We start from the raw sequence: 20,043 nt of genomic DNA on the forward strand, positions 1-20,043 counted from the left end.
TGTACCAGCCTGCTACCGGCCCTGCAGAAAAGGCAGGGACAACCCCTTTTACAAGAAGGCAAGAGGCTGGAACTAAGCCTGCCAAATTTATGGACACAAAAGCAAACAGAACAAGACACGAACCATGAAACAGGAGCTATTCAAGTGGTTGCCTTCAGCAAACCAGCCCTCCTACGCATTCCCCTTTTATACAGTTCAGGGCGTGGCTTCTCTCTGCCTCCTTCCGAGGTGCCCCATTGCCTTCCTCTGTTTACTCCTGATTGACTGCCTCCTGCGTCGGGCGTCCTTGAACAGGGCCAGCTGTGGGTCATCTTCATCCACGCTGTCAGGCTCACACAGCTGGGTCTGTGTCGTGACCTGGTGGGAGGGGCCTGGCTGAGGGCTCTCATCAGCAAGCTCTCCAACCGCCTCAGCAACCTCTCCAACACCTCCCTCCTCCTCCTCTGAATCGTCCGACCCAACTGCCGAACCCACAGGCTGACCCTGAATCACAACACTATTCTCCAAAGCACCTGAAGGTAGGACAAGAAGCAACGGATGGAAACCAATCAAGGAGAAAACCAACCTAGAACTAATGAAGAAGAGAAAGATTTTTTTCTGACATTGAGAACAATTAACCAGTGGAACAGCTTGTCTTCAGAAGTTGTTAGGGCTCCATCACTGGACATTTTTAAAAAGAGACTGGACAGCCACTTCTCTGAAACAGTAGGGTTTCCTGCTTGAGCAGAGGGTTGGGACTAGAAGACATCCAAGCTCCCTTCCAACTCTGTTATTTTGTGATCAGTTGGGTTAACTGAATCTTCTTCAACATGTTGGTTTTGCTGTACCCATTCACTATGTCTCAGCAGGTGGCAGCATCTAACTGTCCTTGGCTACTCTTGAAAAAACTAAGCAGGGTTGGTCTTGATTAGAAGTCTCTGGCTATATTAGTAGAAGACTGGCTACGAAATCCTAGGGATGTAGCTAAATTGGGAAATTCGGGGGAAAAAAGGCAAGGGGAACAGAGAATTGAGCTTGAATTAAGAGAAACTTTCCTTTGACATCACCAGGCAGCTTTTGCTTATTCATTTATTTTCCAAATTTCCTTTTTCCTCTTAGTTGGGAAGTCAACTTGATTTCAGCTTTCTCCAGTTTGTTGTCTTTTGAATATTAACTTCAGCTTCTGACACACTAAATTGTAGACACAATTTTTCTGATTAATTTACTGAGACCGTTTTCTTCTGAACTTCCCACTTGGAATGAATTTTCTGGGTTGGGGACAGAGGTAAGCAGTAAGGTGAAAAACTCTGCAAGAAATATAAATGTTGTCATTAATCAGTTGCTAAAAGACACCAATAATCCATTTGTTCAGAAGGTAGCAAGCAGAACGTGCAAAAATTTAAATTTTAGGTTGCTGGTGATACTTTAAAAGCCCTTGGAAATGATAAGGTCTTTTCATCGTAAGGCAAGGAAAGATGTAAGGAAACTGGTTTGCATTTCTCTGGAACAGTTTCAATGTCCACATGCCTAGCATGTTTTGCTAAAGATGGCCATAGTTTCACACATTATCTTGAGAAGTTAATGTTATAATTGGGGAAGCAGCATTCTTTTCAGATGGAAGGTGTTTAAGGGAAGAGGTTTGTAGGTTAGGAGTTTAGTTTTGCAACAACCTGCAGCTGTGGACAAGTTGTGGCACAGACAGTCAAATAGGTCACAGGCTGGAAAGCAAGCAATGGATGGGCCAGGTGTCCAGCAAGACAAATAAGATGACAGGAACATGATAAAGGCCAGATTGGGCAGAGAAGTTGAAGACAGGAAATCTGTTCAAGTCTGATTATGTCTTCAGTGGTTGGTGAAGTTCACTGACAAATCTCACAAACAAGTGGCTCTGGGAGGCATACTGATGGTCCTCAAGGCAATCTAGATCGGTTAGTAGAGCTCTGAGCAGCAGTGAGGCATCTCTGGCCTTCAGGAATTTGCTCAAGTCTCATGTGTCTCTATTAGTTGGTGAAGTTCACTGATGGTCCTCAAGGTAGTCTAGTCATATCAGTAGAGCAGGGGTCTTCAAACTTGGCCCTTTTATGACTTTTGGACTTCAACTCCCAGAATTCCTCAGGCACGCTGGCTGAAGAATTCTGGGAGTTGAAGTCCACAAGTCATAAAAGGGCCAAGTTTGAAGACCCCTGCAGTAGAGCCTTGAACAAGAGTAAGGAATCTCTGGCCTTCTAGAGGTTGACAAAATATAACTTTCAACATTTTTCAGTATTGGTTGTGTTATTTGGGATAACTGTGAGTTATAATTCAAGCCATCCCGAAAGCGACAAATGTCTTTTCATAAGCTTAGCAGATACCCTACTTATTCTGCCTGCATAAGGAGAACGGATGGTTTGGCTTGATGGGACTTTATAGAACTACAATTCAGTGGGACCTGACAATACAGTAGGAAAAATCATTGTGATAAGGTACGGTGCATACTTTGCACTTCAGAAGATTCTAGCCAATGAACAGGTTAACTTAAAAGATTCTGCTTTGTGTTATATTATAATTGTAAACTTCTGGTATAAAAAGGGCACTTCTGCTCGGGGCATATCATCTGAGAATTATTAGTGAAATGTTAAAAAGAATGATAATACACAGAAGAGATAAGGTAAAGGTAAAGGTTCCCCCACACATGTGTGCTAATCATTTCCGACTCTAGGGGCCGGTGCTCATCTCCGTTTCAAAGCCAAAGAGCCAGCGCTTGTCCAAGGACATCTCCGTGGTCATGTGGCCAGCATGACTAGATGCCAAAGGCTCACGGAACGCTGTTACCTTCCCACCGGAGTGGTCCCTATTTTTCTACTTGCATTTTTACGTGCTTTCGAACTGCTAGGTTGGCAGAAGCTGGGACAAATAACAGGTGCTCACTCTGTTATGTAGCACTCGGGATTCGACCCGCCAAACTGCCGACCTTCTGATCGACAAGCTCAGCGTCCTAACCCACTGAGCCACCGCGCCCCATACACAGAAGAGATAGCAAAGCTGTGTTCCTTCTTAGTATATAGAACAGGACACCCAAAACATTTAATATTCTGCTTGAGTGTAAAGTTCTGTCTTGCAAGCATCCAAGCTGTGATAGGTAGGGGTAATAGGAGTTGTCATCCAAGCACATTTGGAGAGCAGCAGGTTGAGAAATAGTGCTGTACTATGGAAAATGGTGTGCACAAAGTGTACATACACATGCTAAAAAATTAGAGGCCTATTTAGTCTCTGTTGAGCATCATTATTAAATTAGCAACAGAGGCACTGTGGGTGGATTGTTGAGCCCGGAAGAATAAAGTGTAAGAGATAATTAGTTAATATCCGTCTTGTCTCAGTTGGGCTCCACCTGTTTGTTAGCTCCTTTTAAAAAACAAAAAGTCTTGAAGTTTCATAACAATTAAGCCATTCTCAGCAAGTCTGAGGGTTTTCAGCTCTCAAATCACTTTCTCTGATGTGAATGCTATTGTTGCAATTCCTTGCGTTATCAATGTTCTGATGTATAGCTCAGTGGAGATTAGTATTGGTTGGAAGTATGATTCATTGGGAGAGGAGGGTGACATGTGTTCGCCAAACAAACTTATGATTCGTGAAATGTGATCCATATCAGTTCTGAAGGAGAGAAGGTCACTGGTCACCTGGATGGTAGTGGGGTTGCTTCCCAAAGGATCATGGGAAAATAACTTCATGAAAGGTAGGTGAGAACCAGGAGGAGACAGGAGTTTGTTCCGGAGACTGATGTCTACAACTTCATCTGGATGCCAGTGAATGACACTTTTCCCAAGTCTGAGAATTGGATATGCTTTGGAGAAAAAGAGTTCTAGCCTTTCACTTATTACATTCTTGTTCTTTTGGCTGTGTGCACAAATTAGGTTAATCATAGTTTGCTTCAAGTGTTATGTCGCATAATGGGTTTGCATGCCTCATTAATCCATAAAATACAGTTTACAAACCACAAAGTCGAATTTTCTGTAACGAGCTAAAACAGATTGGAGAAACATTGCTGTAAAGCATGCAGCCTTCTTGCCGCAAATTGACAATGCCCATATAAATACAAAACAATACAATTGACCAAGTAGGTTTGACAAAAGAAAACTCTTCACTCGACGCATAATTATGGAATTTATGTTTGTACAGTGTTCTCATAGCAGGTTTGCTGAAGATACTTTGATGTCTGAAGCAAAAGACAAGATGACGTCCCTTCTCCATTTTACATACAGAAATGGACAAAGTTGATGTCTTCAACTCTGCCTGTTTCAATCAACTAAGATTCACAGTCCATTTAAGAAGAGAAAAGAGACTTAGGAATTTTTCCAAGATTTGGTTATGCAGTTGTGAAGCTACCTTGGAGAAGACTCTTCTCTGTAGCAGTAGATGAACTTAAGACTCAGGTGTACACTTTTCATCAATGAATGAAGGCGAATGTACTTGTCCCTGGATAATGTTGCAGGATCCAATCTGGGTCAGTCACTGGGACCAGAAATTTTGTCTTCCAAGTTTTCGGACTCATGCTGGAGCCCGTCCTCAGGGAACTTCTCTCCAGCAGAGTTTGTGTGCTCACACTTGGTCTCCAGCAAGAGTCCGAAAGCTCAGAAGACAAAAACCTCTGGTCCCGGTGACCGACTCAGATTGGAACCTGCAACTTTCTACCAAGTAACATGCTTGCTTTGCCCGACATGCTGAACTGTAAACCAACTCTATGGATTGAATTAGCACGTCCTATGTTTAAAAAGGGATGCGGTGGCTCAGTGGATTAGGACACTAAACTTGTCGATCAGAGGGTCGGGAGTTTGGCAGGTCAAATTCCGAGTGCCGCGTAACAGAGTGAGCACCTGTTACTCGTCCCAGCTTCTGCCAACCTAGCAGTTCGAAAGCACGTAAAAATGCAAGTAGAAAAATAGGGACCACTACGGTGGGAAGGTAACAGCCTTCTGTGCGCCTTTGGCGTCTAGTCATGCCGGCCACATGACCACAGAGACATCCTCGGACAAGTGCTGGCTCTTCGGCTTTGAAACGGAGATGAGCACCGGCCCCTGGAGTTGGAAACAACTAGCACGCATGTGCGGGGGAACCTTTACCTTTATGTTTAAAAAGTGATTGACACCTTTGTGGCCCAGCAGCTTGTGAGGACCTAGCCCATCACTTTAAACTGGGTCCAGAAATGTATGTGCAAACAGTTTAAAAGCAATGAGTCCCACCTTACTGTGCAAAAACCTGAATGTTCGTGCTACGTTTTGCATGATTTGCATGCTTCCAAGTTGTTTCTATTAAGTTAGCCCTAGTTAGAAAGAATTGCTACAATCCTGTTTTAGTAAGTGAAACCAGGCTTGTTTAAGATAACTCATCTGAGAATTTGACCTTCCAGGAGGAACATTAGATGAGCAGGCAGTAAGGTAGATTGCTATATTACAGTGTTTCTCAATCTTGCCTGTGAGATGTGTGGACTTTAACTCCCAGAGTGCTGGCTAGGGAATTCTGGGAGCTGAAATCCACACAATTGAAAGTTGCCAAGGCTGAAAAATATTTCTGTTGTTAATATATGAGGCACTGAATCTATGTTTTGCTTGGGATGCTGTAGCTAGTTAAAGCACTGAAGAGTCCTTTACCATCCTGGCTAGGAAGTGGCTTGTTTGTATGATGCTGTTCATGGACTCTACCGAGAAAAGAAATTGCTCAATGGGAAAGGAAGCTAACTCTGGACTTTTGTACCGTTTACATGCCTTTTCCATGAAAAACAATACCAAATTATATGTTGCAATGGAGAAGGGGTTTATTTGGAGGAAAGGTGAGAAGTCAGCTTAAAAGACATGTATTTGGATTTTTAAATAATAGGTTTCTCCTTTCTTGTGGAAAAGATAAATCTTATGATTTGCTTCAGTTCTGTGGGCAAAGCACAGCTTCTGGTTCGTGCTGTTCCAGTTTGGCTAACCCTTTATTATTTTTGTTGGGTTAGAAAATGCTGACTCAGATTTGATTTTATAAGGGATGACATTTAAAAGCATGGGGGCTAATTATAGTTTCAACCGTAGTTCCGCAGGAGAGGGCATTCATATTTCTGTTAAATATTTCTGGAGCAATATGATGAGTCATTAAATACAACTTCTGCACTAAATACCCTGATTGCCTAACGATTAGGTGTTGGTAACTGAAATCACACGCACTCACACCATTCTTTCTCTCTCAAAATCTTTCTTGCATAAAACCAAGGAAATGTTGTTCTGAGTAATACATTAGCTGGGGTTGCCCAAGAATTGTAAAATGGCCTTTGGTTGCACAACATGTAAAAATGCAGTCTGGAAAATGTCTGTTATGCCTATGACAGAAATGTTACTTCTGTAAATACATAGACAAAAATAATAAAGAAAGAGGATAATATTTTTGATAGTGGTGAACAAAATATATGGACGCTGGCAATGAATCAAAAATATTTCATAGCCAGCTGGGGGAAAGCTTGTGTAGTACAATGGGCATAGATACTGAAAGACTCAAAATTCAGAATTAAGTTAGTTTTCTTCTCTTCAGACCATTGTGGATTTTTAACCCATACTCTCTTGTGGGGTTAATATGAAGATAAAGTGGGAATGGTTTTCAAAAATATAGATGGTTTTCTTCCAAGTAATGGCTTAGATTAGTGTAACCTGTTAGGAAACAGATCTTATGATCACCCCCGTACTTCACATACCTCTACAATTCAAATGCAAAAATGTGACTTAAAATTCTCTTTCTTTCTTTAGTTGAAAAAAAAAATTAGTTCAAATAACCAAGACGTTTACATACTCAGTAAAAAATTGTATGCAAGTAATAGTAATATAGATTGAATTCTGTCCTACCCTTGGCTCATATTCAAATGTTGCTACTTTAAAATTAAGAAATCTAATTTTATTTTATTTTTTATTTATTTTTATTTTAATCCCATTTATATCCTGCCCTTCTCCGAAGACTCAGGGCGGCTTACAATCTAAGCACAAATCAAATGTGCTTAGCAATACAAATGTGCTTTTGCATACAAATTGGAAAGAAAGTCTTCGTTCCATTTCTTTTTTTTCCCAATCAGATCAGGAGAAATAGGGGCTCCTGTAATGGTGCTACTATCAACCTTAGTTTGATATAAGAGGCTAAAAAAGAAATGGGAATATATCAAGCCATAAATAATGTTGAGCAGATGGATAATTCGGAGTCAATCATAGCTACCATAGGAAAATAATAATTAGCCAGCCCATCTGTCCTGCATTCTAGTAAAAAGAGGTTCAAGCAGCTTTGAAAGGTCCTGCTTTAATTGATTTACTAATAAATGAGCTTTAAGAGTTTTGGCTTGTTTAGTTTCCGAGATTCTGTGTATTAACTCCTTAGCTTCTTGACAAAAAGCTGAGCTAGAGAAATTCACAGTAAATCTTTCTGGGTCATACTCTGCTGTTAGAGTTTTGATGGTTCACAGAGAGGAAGAGAAAGATTTTAAATCTATACTCATTTGTGAGTTACAGGCTCATTAACTCTTATTTCCTGGAGAGCAGGTTGAAGATAATTTCTATAGGGGCAGATCTTGTCCTCTGATTAACCAACCGAATTGGGAGCAGTATATCTTGGCGCAATTGGGCATTTCCTATTAGTTGAAAACACACTGTTGTTAAGCCTTCTTCAGGCCTACCACAGGCAAACCTATTGTGGTATAAGAATTTAAGAGGAGGCTTTTTTGTCCCATATTTTGTTCCCATAGGGAACAAGATGTCTGTTAGGAAGTCCACAAGTTGGAAACTCATTTGGGCCCCATAGTTACTGAAATCTACAGACTAGTATTTACTGTTAGTTTAATCCTTCATGAATGGTCTAACCCTCTTCTAAAGTCCTTCAATCAACCTCTGGAGATTACAAGTAAATATCCAAATATATAGGCAGTTCATGACTTAACAACCATTTGTTTAGTAACCTTTCAAAGTTACAGAGATTTTAGACCAAATTATGTTATAAGTCAAAGATTTATACTTGGTATTTGGTAGCAACATGGAGGTAGTTATTGTTGCCATCTTATGGGATATACTTTCAACTTTTCAGTCTCTAGCTCATAACTTTTCTCTGGTGGTCCCCCATCTTAGTACTAAACAGGTCTGACTCTCCTTAACTTCCAAGCCCCAAAAAGATGGTTGGTGATATTCATTGGATCTTGTAGTGGTGAGTTCCACAGTTGAACTGTGCCGTCTTTACGGCAGCACTTTTGAGTGCTGATGCTAATGGTATGGAAAGTTGAATTGCCATATTTACATGTACCTTGAAAGAGACAATTGATTTCCATGAAATGCTTAACCATAGTAGGCCATGAATTGCAGTTGTGATCCTGGCACAGCACTAAGGTGATTTAATTAATTAATTTATTTAGGGCTACTAACTTTAATCTTAATGCAGCGAGCCTTTACTTGATGTCTTAGATTACATGAAATGACTCTAAATACAATTTAAAACACAAATACACATTTTAAATTATAAACAGACATTTAGTAGAAGAATTCAGTAGAGCAAGATGGCTTTTGAAACAGAGAATCCATCAACATACAAGTAGTCCTTGACTTACAACTGTTTATTTAGTGACCGTTCAAAGTTACAACAGCTCTGAAAAAAGTGACATTTTTCCCACTTACGACCATTGCCGCATCCCCATGGTCATGTGATTTACTTTCGGATGCTTGACAACTGATTCATATTTCTGAGGGTTGCAATGTCCTCAGGCCATGTGATCACCTTTTATTTTATTTTATTTATTTATTTATTTAATTGGATTTGTATACCGCCCTTTCCCGAAGGACTCAGGGCGGTTTACAGGGTAATTAAAACAAGAAATACAAAAATTAAAAACAATTAAAAAGATTACAACAGTCCCTGAAAAAGTAAAAAAACCCAATTAAAATTAAAATTAAAATTCTCAGCCTGGGCCAGATTGCTCGAAGAGCCAGGTCTTCAGATCCCGGCGGAATGAACGGAGGTCGGGGGCAGTCCTCAGCTCCACGGGCACCTGGTTCCAGAGGGCAGGCGCACCCAGTGAGAAGGCCCTCCCCCTGGGTGTTACCCGCCGGCAATCTTTTACCGCCGGCACCCTGAGAAGACCCTCCCTGTGGGAGCGCACTGGACGAAGGGAACTTGATGCTGGCAGCAGGTGTTCCCTCAGATATCCCGGAACCAAGCCATTTAGGACTTTATAGGTCATTACCAGCACCTTGAATCTCACCCGGAGGGCAACCGGAAGCCAATGCAGCTCGCGGAGTAGAGGTGTTATTTATTTATTTATTTATTTATTTTTATTCCATTTATATCCCGCCCTTCTCCGAAGACTCAGGGCGGCTTACAAGCTTAGCAGTAGCCTTCATTCTATGTATATGCCTGTTACATGGGAGTATCGGGAAACCCCCATCACAACTCGCACGGCTGCATTCTGCACCAGCTGAAGCCTCCAAGTGGTCCTCAAGGGCAGCCCCATGTAGAGAGCGTTGCAGTAGTCTAAATGGTAGGTCATGAGCACATGAGTGACTGTGCGTTGGGCATCTCGGTCCAGGTAGGGTCGCAACTGGCGCACCAGGCGAACCTGGGCAAAAGCCCCCCTGGTCACGGCTCCTATATGGTCTTCAAAATTGAGCCGGGAGTCAAGGAGGACGCCCAAGTTGCGAGCCCTATCAACAGGGGGTAACACCTCACCCCCCCATCATTAAAGGTGGAATGGTCTGGTTAACCCGACCTTCTGACAAGCAAAGTCAATGGGAAAGCCAGATTCACTTAACAACGATGTTATTTAACAACTGCAGCGATTCACTTAACAAATGTGGTAAGAAAAGTCATAAAATGGAGCAAACCTCACTTAAGAAATTTCTTACGTAGCAACATAAACTGGTGGTTGTTTAAAGTCAAGGGCTACCTGTATTTGAAATTCGTGAGGGAGAGAACATGATAATTTCCCTCAAACCATCACTAAATTGATCGCTATCAATGATGGTTAGATCTGGTCTTTAAAAGAAGCCATTCAGTACAGTTTTCTATCCATGTAGCATTTAGGGAAATAGCTTTTATACATTTAAATCAAACTGTGTTGCCCCCTGCCAATTTCTTGCATAAATTTAGTATGTTTTGGTCTCTTTAGTTCTCTCTGACATCTTCAGATCCTAGTCGTGTGAAAGAGTAAATTCTTTTTTTTTTTAATGAAGTAAACTTTTATTTTGCAGATGACCGGAAAGAAATTGACACAATGGAAGAAGTGATGTTGGAATATGCTGTAATGAACAGAGAACTGAGTCATTATGTGCAAGCTGTTGAAGATACAGTAAATCAGGTAAATGTGGCTGATCCTTAGTCCAGCTTTTATAGCTTTCCCATGTCATGGAAGCAAACCGGAGTTTGAAACACTCTAATGATTAACGAATTGTATGAGATCACTTTTCTTCTCTTGACATGTGACAGATAGTGAATTAGGAACTGAGTCACAGAAGCCAGGACTGTATTCATATGTACCTTTTGTCTCTTAGAAGAGTGGCCAGTATCTGCCCTGCCCATGTGAGAACCATTTGTTTTTCAACTGCTTCTTTCAGGGTTTTCTTGTGCCCTGTTTAATTTTAAAGCCGCTATTAGTAGTGACTAAGGAAGATGTGGGAATGCTCTTATTTTTCCTTCCCTGTAACTTGGAATAAAAGGGACCTCCCTTGGAAGTGTATCTAAAGCACTTTAAGTCCGACTTTTGCAATTTTTTTAAAGTCACAGAACCCATTCATTGAAAAACAAAAGTCCTTGAATTCCAGCTTAAGAGCTAAAGCTGTCGTGATGGTAAATTGGCTGACTTTAAATGAAGGTAGGTGGGGTTTGCTCTTAGTCTCTCACAGGCCCCCATCAAATCCTCTAATCTTAATTGTAGGAGTCGGTGGAACACAATTTGGAAAATCTCCTTTCAGTTACTCAGTATGTTATATGAGCTCAGCATTTGTTTCTGTACCAACCCCCTGGATTTTAACAAGTGACATACTTTTGCAAGCTTCCATAAAATTCTGGAACTGTTTCAGGTATTTCATTGGAATTATGAAGTGTTCGAAATTGTGCAAAAAAAGAAAAAAAAAATCCTTGAGGAGGGGAAGGAGAGGTTATGAAAGCTATATAGCTATATATGGAAGATGAGAATTTAAAGAGAAGGAAAAAAATTCTGTAGAATAAAGGGAAAGGTCAGTGACAGTGCTAAGAAACTTTTAAGACACACCAACTCCATCCATTCCCCAACCAGGACCATACTACTGTGAAGGGACTACAATTCACAGCCAGGAACCTAAGGAATTCTGGGAGTTGTAGTCTCAACACATCTACAGGGAACCAAGTTGAGGATGTCTGAACTGTTTAATGACATGCAATTAAAATATGTGGAAAGGAAGGTTAGAGTTAGGGGGAGGAATATTAACAATTCAGAGACTTTTCTGATGAGTTATAGCACCAAATCTGTTAGGGGCTTGGGTTTGGCCAAGAAGTTTGGGTAACCTGACATATTAGCAACCAGGTGGTATAGAAAAAACTGTAGGATTGATTGAAGCCAGAGATCAGAGAGTTGGGTTGGATAGATCAGAAAGCAGTGAGAGGCATGGAGTTGGGTTTGACATGGTGAAAAGAGCTGTAGCATGAAACATGCCAAAACTGTGTCTTCAGATATACTTCTTCAAAGTTTTACTGGCAACTGGATTAGTCCTTTCTTCCAGAGTGTCTTGAAGATTAAGAGATGAATAAATTAAAAACTGGAAGTTTTTAAGAAGACACTGGACAACCATTTGTCTGAAATGGTATAGGGTTTCCTGCTTGAGCAGGAGGTTGGTCTAGACCTCCAAGGTCCTTTCCAACTATTATTGTTATTGTTATTATTATTATATTCATTCATTCATTCATTCATTCATTCATTCATTCATTCATTCATTCATTCAACATGAACTTCAATCAACTGAGCATTCAAATTGACTGGCGCTGATGGTTGACATGGGTTGCTGCCAGCATCCTAGGTATAAACCAGGTACCTCCTTAAAATGTAAGATGTTCCGAGTAGCACAGTTTTTTGTAGCATTGCTGGAGTTAGTGCAGGAAGCTGCAGTTTCTTGATGTATTTTGCAAAGTTTTGGGACATAGTTCCAAGTGCCCTGATGACAATGGGTATCACTGTTGTTGTAGTTGTTGTTGTTATATAAAGGAGCACATTTGTAGCTCAGCCTTGAAAAGATGGGTCCTTGATACTCTCTGTCAGGGACGCGTTGGCTCAGTGGTTTAGGACGCTGAGCTTGTCGATCAGAAGATCGGCAGTTTGGCGGGTCGAATCCCGAGTGCCGCGTAGCAGAGTGAGCGCCTGTTACTCGTCCCAGCTTCTGCCAACCTAGCAGTTCGAAAGCACGTAAAAAATGAAAGTAGAAAAATAGGGACCACTACAGTGGGAAGGTAACAGCGTTCTGTGCGCCTTTGGCGTCTAGTCATGCCGGCCACATGACCACGGAGACGTCCTCGGACAAGCGCTGGCTCTTCGGCTTTGAAACGGAGATGAGCACCGGTCCCTAGAGTTGGCAATGACTAGCACGCATGTGCGGGGGAACCTTTACCTTTACCTGATACTCTCTGAACTTGGTTATTTTCTTGCAGAAGTTTCATTACCCAACTAGGTAACATGCATCAGTGAACTGTATTGACGATGTTGCCTAGTTTGAGTAATGAAACTTTTGCAAGAAAAGTTACCAAGCGTAGAGAGCATCAAGGACCCCTCATGATTAAGTCACTTAGCCTCTGTTCCATTGCACTGACTGAGAGGAAAGATCATGGCATTCTAGTTAAAGATACAGTTGCCACAGATTGAGAAGGCTTTGCTGTTCGGTCAATTTTGGAAGCAAGGCCTTTGTCCTATAACATAAGGGGGAAGTGAAGGCCAAAGGCCCATGGGCTTGTAGAAAAGCAGAACTGGCATTCCTGCTCTTTCATAGCTTTCGGCAAGGGTGTTGGCAGAAAATGCCCTTTCTCCCTTGGTAATAAAAATCCTAGGCAGAACACTTCAGATTGGTGTATTTTACATGGATGGTGATACCCAGGCTGTTTTGATGAAGAACTGACCTTGGATGACCCCGTCAGCACAATTGCTTTACAGGAATCACATTTAGTGGCATTCATCGTGAGCAGCCGCAGTAGCTGTTTTTGGCAGATTGGTGGGTGTTGTGTAAGTAATCATGAGATCACTTGCTGGTTCCCAGAGCTGTGGATTTCTTTCTTTTTCTTTTTTTTCCCTTCCCTCTACCTCAAATAATCCTTCACCCTTGCTACTTATAAAACAATAAAAGGGTCTGTCGAAAATGAAAGATTGGTAGCAAAATGTATAGGTGCGTAGCTGAGAAAGCCAAGTTTTTGTTGACTTAAGCTGTTGTAAGAGCAAAAGGGCAGGTGAACCACACCGACATCCTCATTTGATTGACTCAGCACTCATTGAATAAGAAACAAGCAATTGACTTTGGGAACCCCTTTGTTTAAGCAGAAATGAAAACTCCCTTCTGTGCACCTTTTAACTTACCTGGCAGGTAACCCTAACCTATTACTTCTCTTTTTCAGTGGGCTTAGGTTATTTTTATTCCTCCCTCCCTTTTTCTTCAGATTAGGTAAAGTAGAGGTAAAGGTTCCCCCATACATGCATGCTAGTCGTTTCCAACTCTAGGGGCCTGTGCTCATCTCCGTTTCAAAGCTGAAGAGCCAGCGCTTGTCCGAGGACGTCTCCGTGGTCATGTGGCCAGCATGAGTAGACGCCAAAGGCACACGGAACGCTGTTACCTTCCCACCGTAGTGGTCCCTATTTTTCTATTTGCATTTTTTTACATGCTTTCGAACTGCTAGGTTGGCAGAAGCTGGGACGAGTAACAGGCGCTCACTCTGTTACGCGGCACTGGGGATTTGACCTGCCAAACTGCTGACCTTCTGATCGACAAGCTCAGCATCCTAACCCACTGAGCCACCGTGTCGCTTTTTCTTCAGATTGATCAACATTAAATTAATAAATTTAAGCAATGGGCTTAAGAATATCTTTATTTAGTTTAATTTTTAAAAAGAAGGAATACCGTAGTTTATATTTTATTTAAAACGTCACAAAGTTCAAACAAGCCAAGATTATACAGTAGTCCATTTTGCAGATGGACTACTCTATAATCCGGACTTCTTCAAGGGCGAGCAGTTGTCCGAATTTTCAACCTATCGTGAGAGCACCAGATTGGGGAAGTGTGGGAAATATACAGAGATTTGGACACAGCTCTTACTATTCCGATAACCAGTAGCAAAAATTATTTTCATTTTTTTCTTTGTCATGAGGCAGCATAAAGAGCAGGAATAAGCTCTGGATAGAGGATAGAAGACGGGTAATCCTCGGCTTGTGACTGCAGCTGGGACCAGAATTTTGGTCCTAAGTCGTAACAGTCATAAGTCGAGGAACCCATGTAAGTAGACTAGATTTTACGCCTGTTTTTACAGGTAAATGATATCGCATATGTGAACCCATTTCCCAGATGGGCATTTTTTGCTGGAAAAATGCTGCAAATCAACAAAAAATGTCATAGATTGTGGCCATGTGGCCACAAGATGCCACAACCAGTTGTAAATGTGAACCAGTTGTCACGTGCCCAAAATCACAGTCCTGTAAACACGGAGGGGGGGGGAAGACGCCACAACATTTTATGAAGGCTAGAAGTACTTTATGGGCTATAAAACAACCTTTCCAAGGCTGCTTTCCCCTATTTGTAACTCCAAACAGTTGTTTAATGATAGGTCGTAAGTCAAGGAGTACCTGTCAAACATATGGATTTTTTATGCAGCTGTTAGTTAATCAGAGATCGCTGAGATCTGTATTAAAGATCAAATACTTGAAGAAATCTGATTGTAGCATTTTTTCAAATTAAGATTTTGTTAAGGAAAATCTACTTTCTCTGATAATGACCAATTGGGTATAAGGGTTATAGTGTTCACTGCCCTCCATACAATGTACAGATAGTCTTCAACTTAAGATCACAGTTGAGTCAAAAATTTCTGTTGCTAGGTGAGACAGTTGTTAAGTGAATTTTGCCCCATTTTATGACCTTTCCTGCCATAGTTGTTAAGTGAATCACTGCAGTTGTTAAATTAGTAACATATTTGTTATGTAAATCTGGCTTCCCCACTGACTTTGCTTGTTAGAAGGTCTCAAAAGGTGGATCACAAGACGCCAGGACACTGCAACCGTCATAAATATGAGCCAATGGCCAAGTGTGTGAATTTTGATCACATGATCATGGGGATGCCGCAACAGTCATAAGTGTGAAAAACAGTCATACGTCACTTTTTCCAGTGTCCTAACTTCGAACAGTTACTAAATGAACTGTTGTAAGTCGAGAACTACTGTATTTGCAAGTATATTTTCATACTGCCAACGGAACTCCGGACTGCCCCCGACCTTCGTTCATTTCGCCGGGACCTAAAAACCTGGCTCTTTGAACTATCTGGTCTGGACTGAGGGGTTTAATGTTTTTAAATTGTGATTTTATTTTTTGCGGTTAGACTTAATTTAATTTTAATTTTATATTGTATTGTTTTTAAATTTTGCCTTGTAAACCGCCCTGAGTCCTTTGGGAGTAGGGCGGTATATAAACCGAATTATTATTATTATTATTATTATTATTATTATTATTATTATTATTATTATTATTATTATTATTATTATTAATAATAATAATAATAATAATAATAATAATAATAATAATAATAATAATAATAAATAATACTGTTTCTTTTATCTGTCATGATATCAACCAGTAGATGTAGCAATAGTGATTTTGCCTGGCAGCATGGCTTCCTCCTATGAGTACTAAAATCAAGGCTTTTATTATTTATTTTTTACCACCCTTGAAATGAATTGTGTGTCTTTACGACAACTTGTACTGAAACATCCTAAAATTATAGTAAAGTTACTAAACTAAAAGAAGTCGGCAATAGTTTCATAATGTAATCGATGGGGTACAAAGAGAATTTAGATATACAGGTAGTCCTTGACTTACAACCGTTCATTCAGTGACCGTTCGAAGTTATAATGGTACTGAAAAAAGTGACATGACCGTTTTTCACTTATAATCACTGAGCATCTTCATGGTCATGTGATCAAAATTTGGATGCCTAGTTCATATTGATGACAGTGGCAGTGTCCCAAGGTCATGTGAACACCTTTTACAACCTTCTGACAAGAAAAGTTAATATGGGAAGTCAGATTCATTTAACAATCTTGTTAGTAACTTAACAACTGCAGTGATTCACTTAACAACTGTTGCAAGAAAGATTGTAAAATGGGGCAAAATTCACTTAACTGTCTCGCTTAGCAACAGAAATTTTGGGCTCAATTGTCGTAAGTTGAGGACTACCTGTATTATTCTACAGATAAGAGCAAATGCTTGACTGTGAGGAAGGATTTATATGCATTTGAGTTGCAATAGTACAATTTTGAATAATGTAATATTCAAATTACTGCAGCCCAAAATTCAGTTAAAAGTGAGGCTAACATACACAGTTGTGGTTTTTGACTCTCTGTGTGCATAATGGAAACATGGAAGGTTCCGTCGAAATATAAATTTTAAAAAGAAGTATATATTTTATAAAGAATATACTCAGTGTATTAACAAACAGTATAATTTGTAAAAAGAAGAGACTTGCTATTTACTTTAGAGCAAAAATGTAATGCAATTGAATAACATGTATGTGGTCATAGCAGCACTAAAAGGACAAGACTTTGGAATGCCTGAATGTATGGCAACTTTTTTTGGTTTTTATTTTGCTTTCTATATTCTGATTTTGTTAACCATAAATTTAAATCATAAGCACACTCTCTTTATCCTTTACTGTATTATTTCATTAATATACCGGTACATATTAATGAAAGGAATTACCAATTAGATGTTTGAATGTGGTTAGGAATAGATTGCTAGAAATAGAAGTATTATAACTAGCCAGATAGGATTTATAATCAGAATATCATATCTTGGTATGAAAAGGGAAATAAGAATATGTTAAGAACTTTGAATAAGGGAAGCTTTTGGTTACCTAAACATAACATGTTCTGAAATTATAAATGTTTGAGATATTTTGAACATGGATGGGGAATTAAAATTAAAAAAAGCGAAAATAGGATATAGACTGAATAAATAGATATTGAGTGCAACTGCAATTAAGATATGCCTTGGTTAGAAAAGATATTCTAAACTGATATTATTGACACTGTTAGAAAAATGTAACAAATGTTGATAGGCAATTGTATATTTATTCACAACAATTAGAATTGTATTTGCTTAGTGTGGAAAAATGTGTGTGTGTGTGTGTGCGCGTGTGTGTGTAAGAATTCTGCTTAAAAATTCTGCTTAAAGCTTTTCATTGCCTATTTCCGTTGAGCTGGAATCAATTTTCCATGGAATTATCACTTCAAATGGAGCAATTTGAATAATGCAACCATTTTGTAGGATCCATTAATCACAGTAATCAGGATCTACCTATAATCTGCAACCAACTTTCCCTCTTTGCACATTGGGAATTGCAATCCAAATACCTCCAACAGTGCCAGAGTTTTAGTGTCTTAAAACTGGACACGTTTGAGGTTTTTAGGAAGTTAGAAGATATCTTATTAAAAGGTGCAACAGTTGACCTTCTCTCTCTCTCATTATTGACTAGTTAATTACAAAGTGTGTCCTATCATTTAATTGGAGACGACAATATTCCATGTCTGGGACATGGAAGGGACAAGAAAAGCATGTTGTTAAGAAGTGCTGATGCCTTTTTGATGCTAGCCACACAATTTGCCACCCTGTGGGTGGGGTGTGTGTGTGTGTGTGTGTGAGAGAGAGAGAATATGTAAAAGTATGAGCAATCAAATGATAGGGTGGTGGTATGATGCAAGAGATTGGTTGGCTGCTGAATGGGCAATAGTTTGCGTGGTGTTAGGATTCTTCATGCAAATGTAACTTCTGGTGGGAAATTTGCTAACACTTCCTCAGTGGTCTTTGTTGTATAACACTTGGAACCTGGAAGTTTTGCACAACGTATCCCGATAGGAATCACTGTTGCACGCGGAGGAAGAAGACCAAAAGGGAAGCAAATGAGTGATACAGAGGAACTCATCTTTGAACAATTGACTGCTCATCTGGAATCCCCCCCCTTTTTTTAAAAAAAAAAGATGTTTGGTCATTTAAATCAGAAGTGGGCAACCTTCAACTCAGAGCCACATCGGATCCCTAAATTTTAATTTTTTAATTTAATTTTAATTCCATTTATATCCCGCCCTTCTCCGAAGACTCAGGGCGGCTTACAACCTTAGCAGTAGCCTTCATTCTATGTATATGCCTGCTTATTAGGGCTTTCACAGACCCCCCCACAAGCGGCATTATTACAAAGTCAGCTTAATTGCCCCCAACAATCTGGGTCCTCATTTTACCTACCTCGGAAGGATGGAAGGCTGAGTTAACCTTGAGCCTGGTGGGATGCGAACCTGCAATAATTGCAGGCAGCTGGTGTTACTTAAGGAGGCATTAGCCCACTGCTCCACCAAGGCTCCTAACTGGAGCCTTGGTGGAGCAGTGGGCTAATGCCTCCTTAAGTAACAGGAGTGGGTTAGCAGTGGGCTAAAATCATTTTCTGTGTTCCTAACTGGTTGCTGTTAATTGACAGTACAATCTATTCCTATTTTAAAGTAAAAAAAAATAGCTGGAAACTAAAGTAGACGTAGCACACTTTAAAAAAAACACAAAACCCCATAAACTCCCAAAATGTTTCCCCAAACCCTAGATTTCTCACTCCTGATTTAAATGCCTCAGTATACACGTGTATAATGATTGCAACCCTTTTGGGTCAGTGGACACGGGCTGATTTGGTTTGTGGACGGCCTCCCCCATTAAAGGAAGGATTGCTTGGGTCTCAAAACATTGGTTTATCACAGTGATTTTCAAACTTGGTTCCTGAAAGATGTGGGGAAATTCTGGGAGTTGCAGTCCAAACATCTTCCAGTTGCCAAGTTTGAACAACACTGGTTTATGAGAAGGCAAGCTGGATAGACTTCATCACGTTTTGTCGCTTCTTTGGAATGCAAGGAAAATCTTGGAAGGAAAATTGTATCAGAAGCTATTGTTTCGCTTGGCAGTGTGCTTGGTTTTTTAAAATTTAGTTTAAAATTATGCAAGCTTAAAAAAGAATGGGAAGGGATAGACAAAGACATAAAGAGAGGGGTTTTTTTTAATGAGCACAGGGGGTTTAGAAATGTGAAAACCAAGAAACAAATTAATACCACCGATACAATGTTGGAGATCTCAGGTTTGCCACTAAGTTAAATAGTAGCAGTAAGTGGAATTATGCAGAAAATATTGAAGATTTTCCTGAGATGTTACTGTCTCAAATTCTGGTCTGGTGCTTTTACGGTTGGTTTAATGGCTGTAATAGCCCATGTGCACACCAGCTTTCCCAGTCCTAAGTAATGTAAAGACTTAGAGATGAATTTATTTTAAGATGCATTTTTTCCAGTTTTTTTTTTTGCTTTAACATTTAGTAACCTTGCTTTGCGTCCTTACTCTCATTTTTGAAAATGGGAGAGGGATACAACTGAACTTTCTATTACCGTTTTCTTTTTTTATGCAGGGGAGCAATACAGCTTTTTTTTTTTAAATAATCCTTCAATTCTTCAGTAAATGTGACATGCTGAAAAATCTTTCCAGCTCTGAGGCACTAAAGCTGCTTTCACAAAAAGTTTGGCTCCTTTTGTAAAGTTAAAGCCCTTGCAAGCTTCATTTTCCCAATCTGGTTTACCTACATTTCTGAATTCCTAAAGCTCTGAAAGAGGTAAAATCCCTTCCTGTCCTTATACAGCCTGAGTAGCTGCTCTTATGTATTTTAAGGTGGATGTTGGTGAGGAAGTTCTGCAAACTGAGACTTGCATTCTGAATGTTTCAGCATTTGCCATCTCCATTTGGAAGATGGGATTTTTGTTGTTGTTGTTGTTAGTTGCAAAGTCATGTCGGACCCATCGCGACCCCGTGGACA

General features: G+C 40.0%; 1 protein-coding gene across 1 annotated transcript in view; it reads left to right on the forward strand.

Annotated features, from left to right (window-relative positions):
- The window catches only part of NSMCE2 (NSE2 (MMS21) homolog, SMC5-SMC6 complex SUMO ligase), a 254,974-nt gene that overhangs the window by 23,066 nt on the left and 211,865 nt on the right, over window positions 1-20,043 (forward strand). The window contains exon 3 of the mRNA XM_083360133.1: window positions 10,197-10,303. Within this exon, the coding sequence (XP_083216259.1) occupies window positions 10,197-10,303 (107 nt within the window). The remainder of the gene's footprint in view (window positions 1-10,196; window positions 10,304-20,043) is intronic.

Source organism: Vipera ursinii (genome assembly GCF_947247035.1).
Source record: "Vipera ursinii genome assembly, chromosome: 3".
NCBI classification, from domain to species: Eukaryota; Metazoa; Chordata; class Lepidosauria; order Squamata; family Viperidae; genus Vipera; species Vipera ursinii.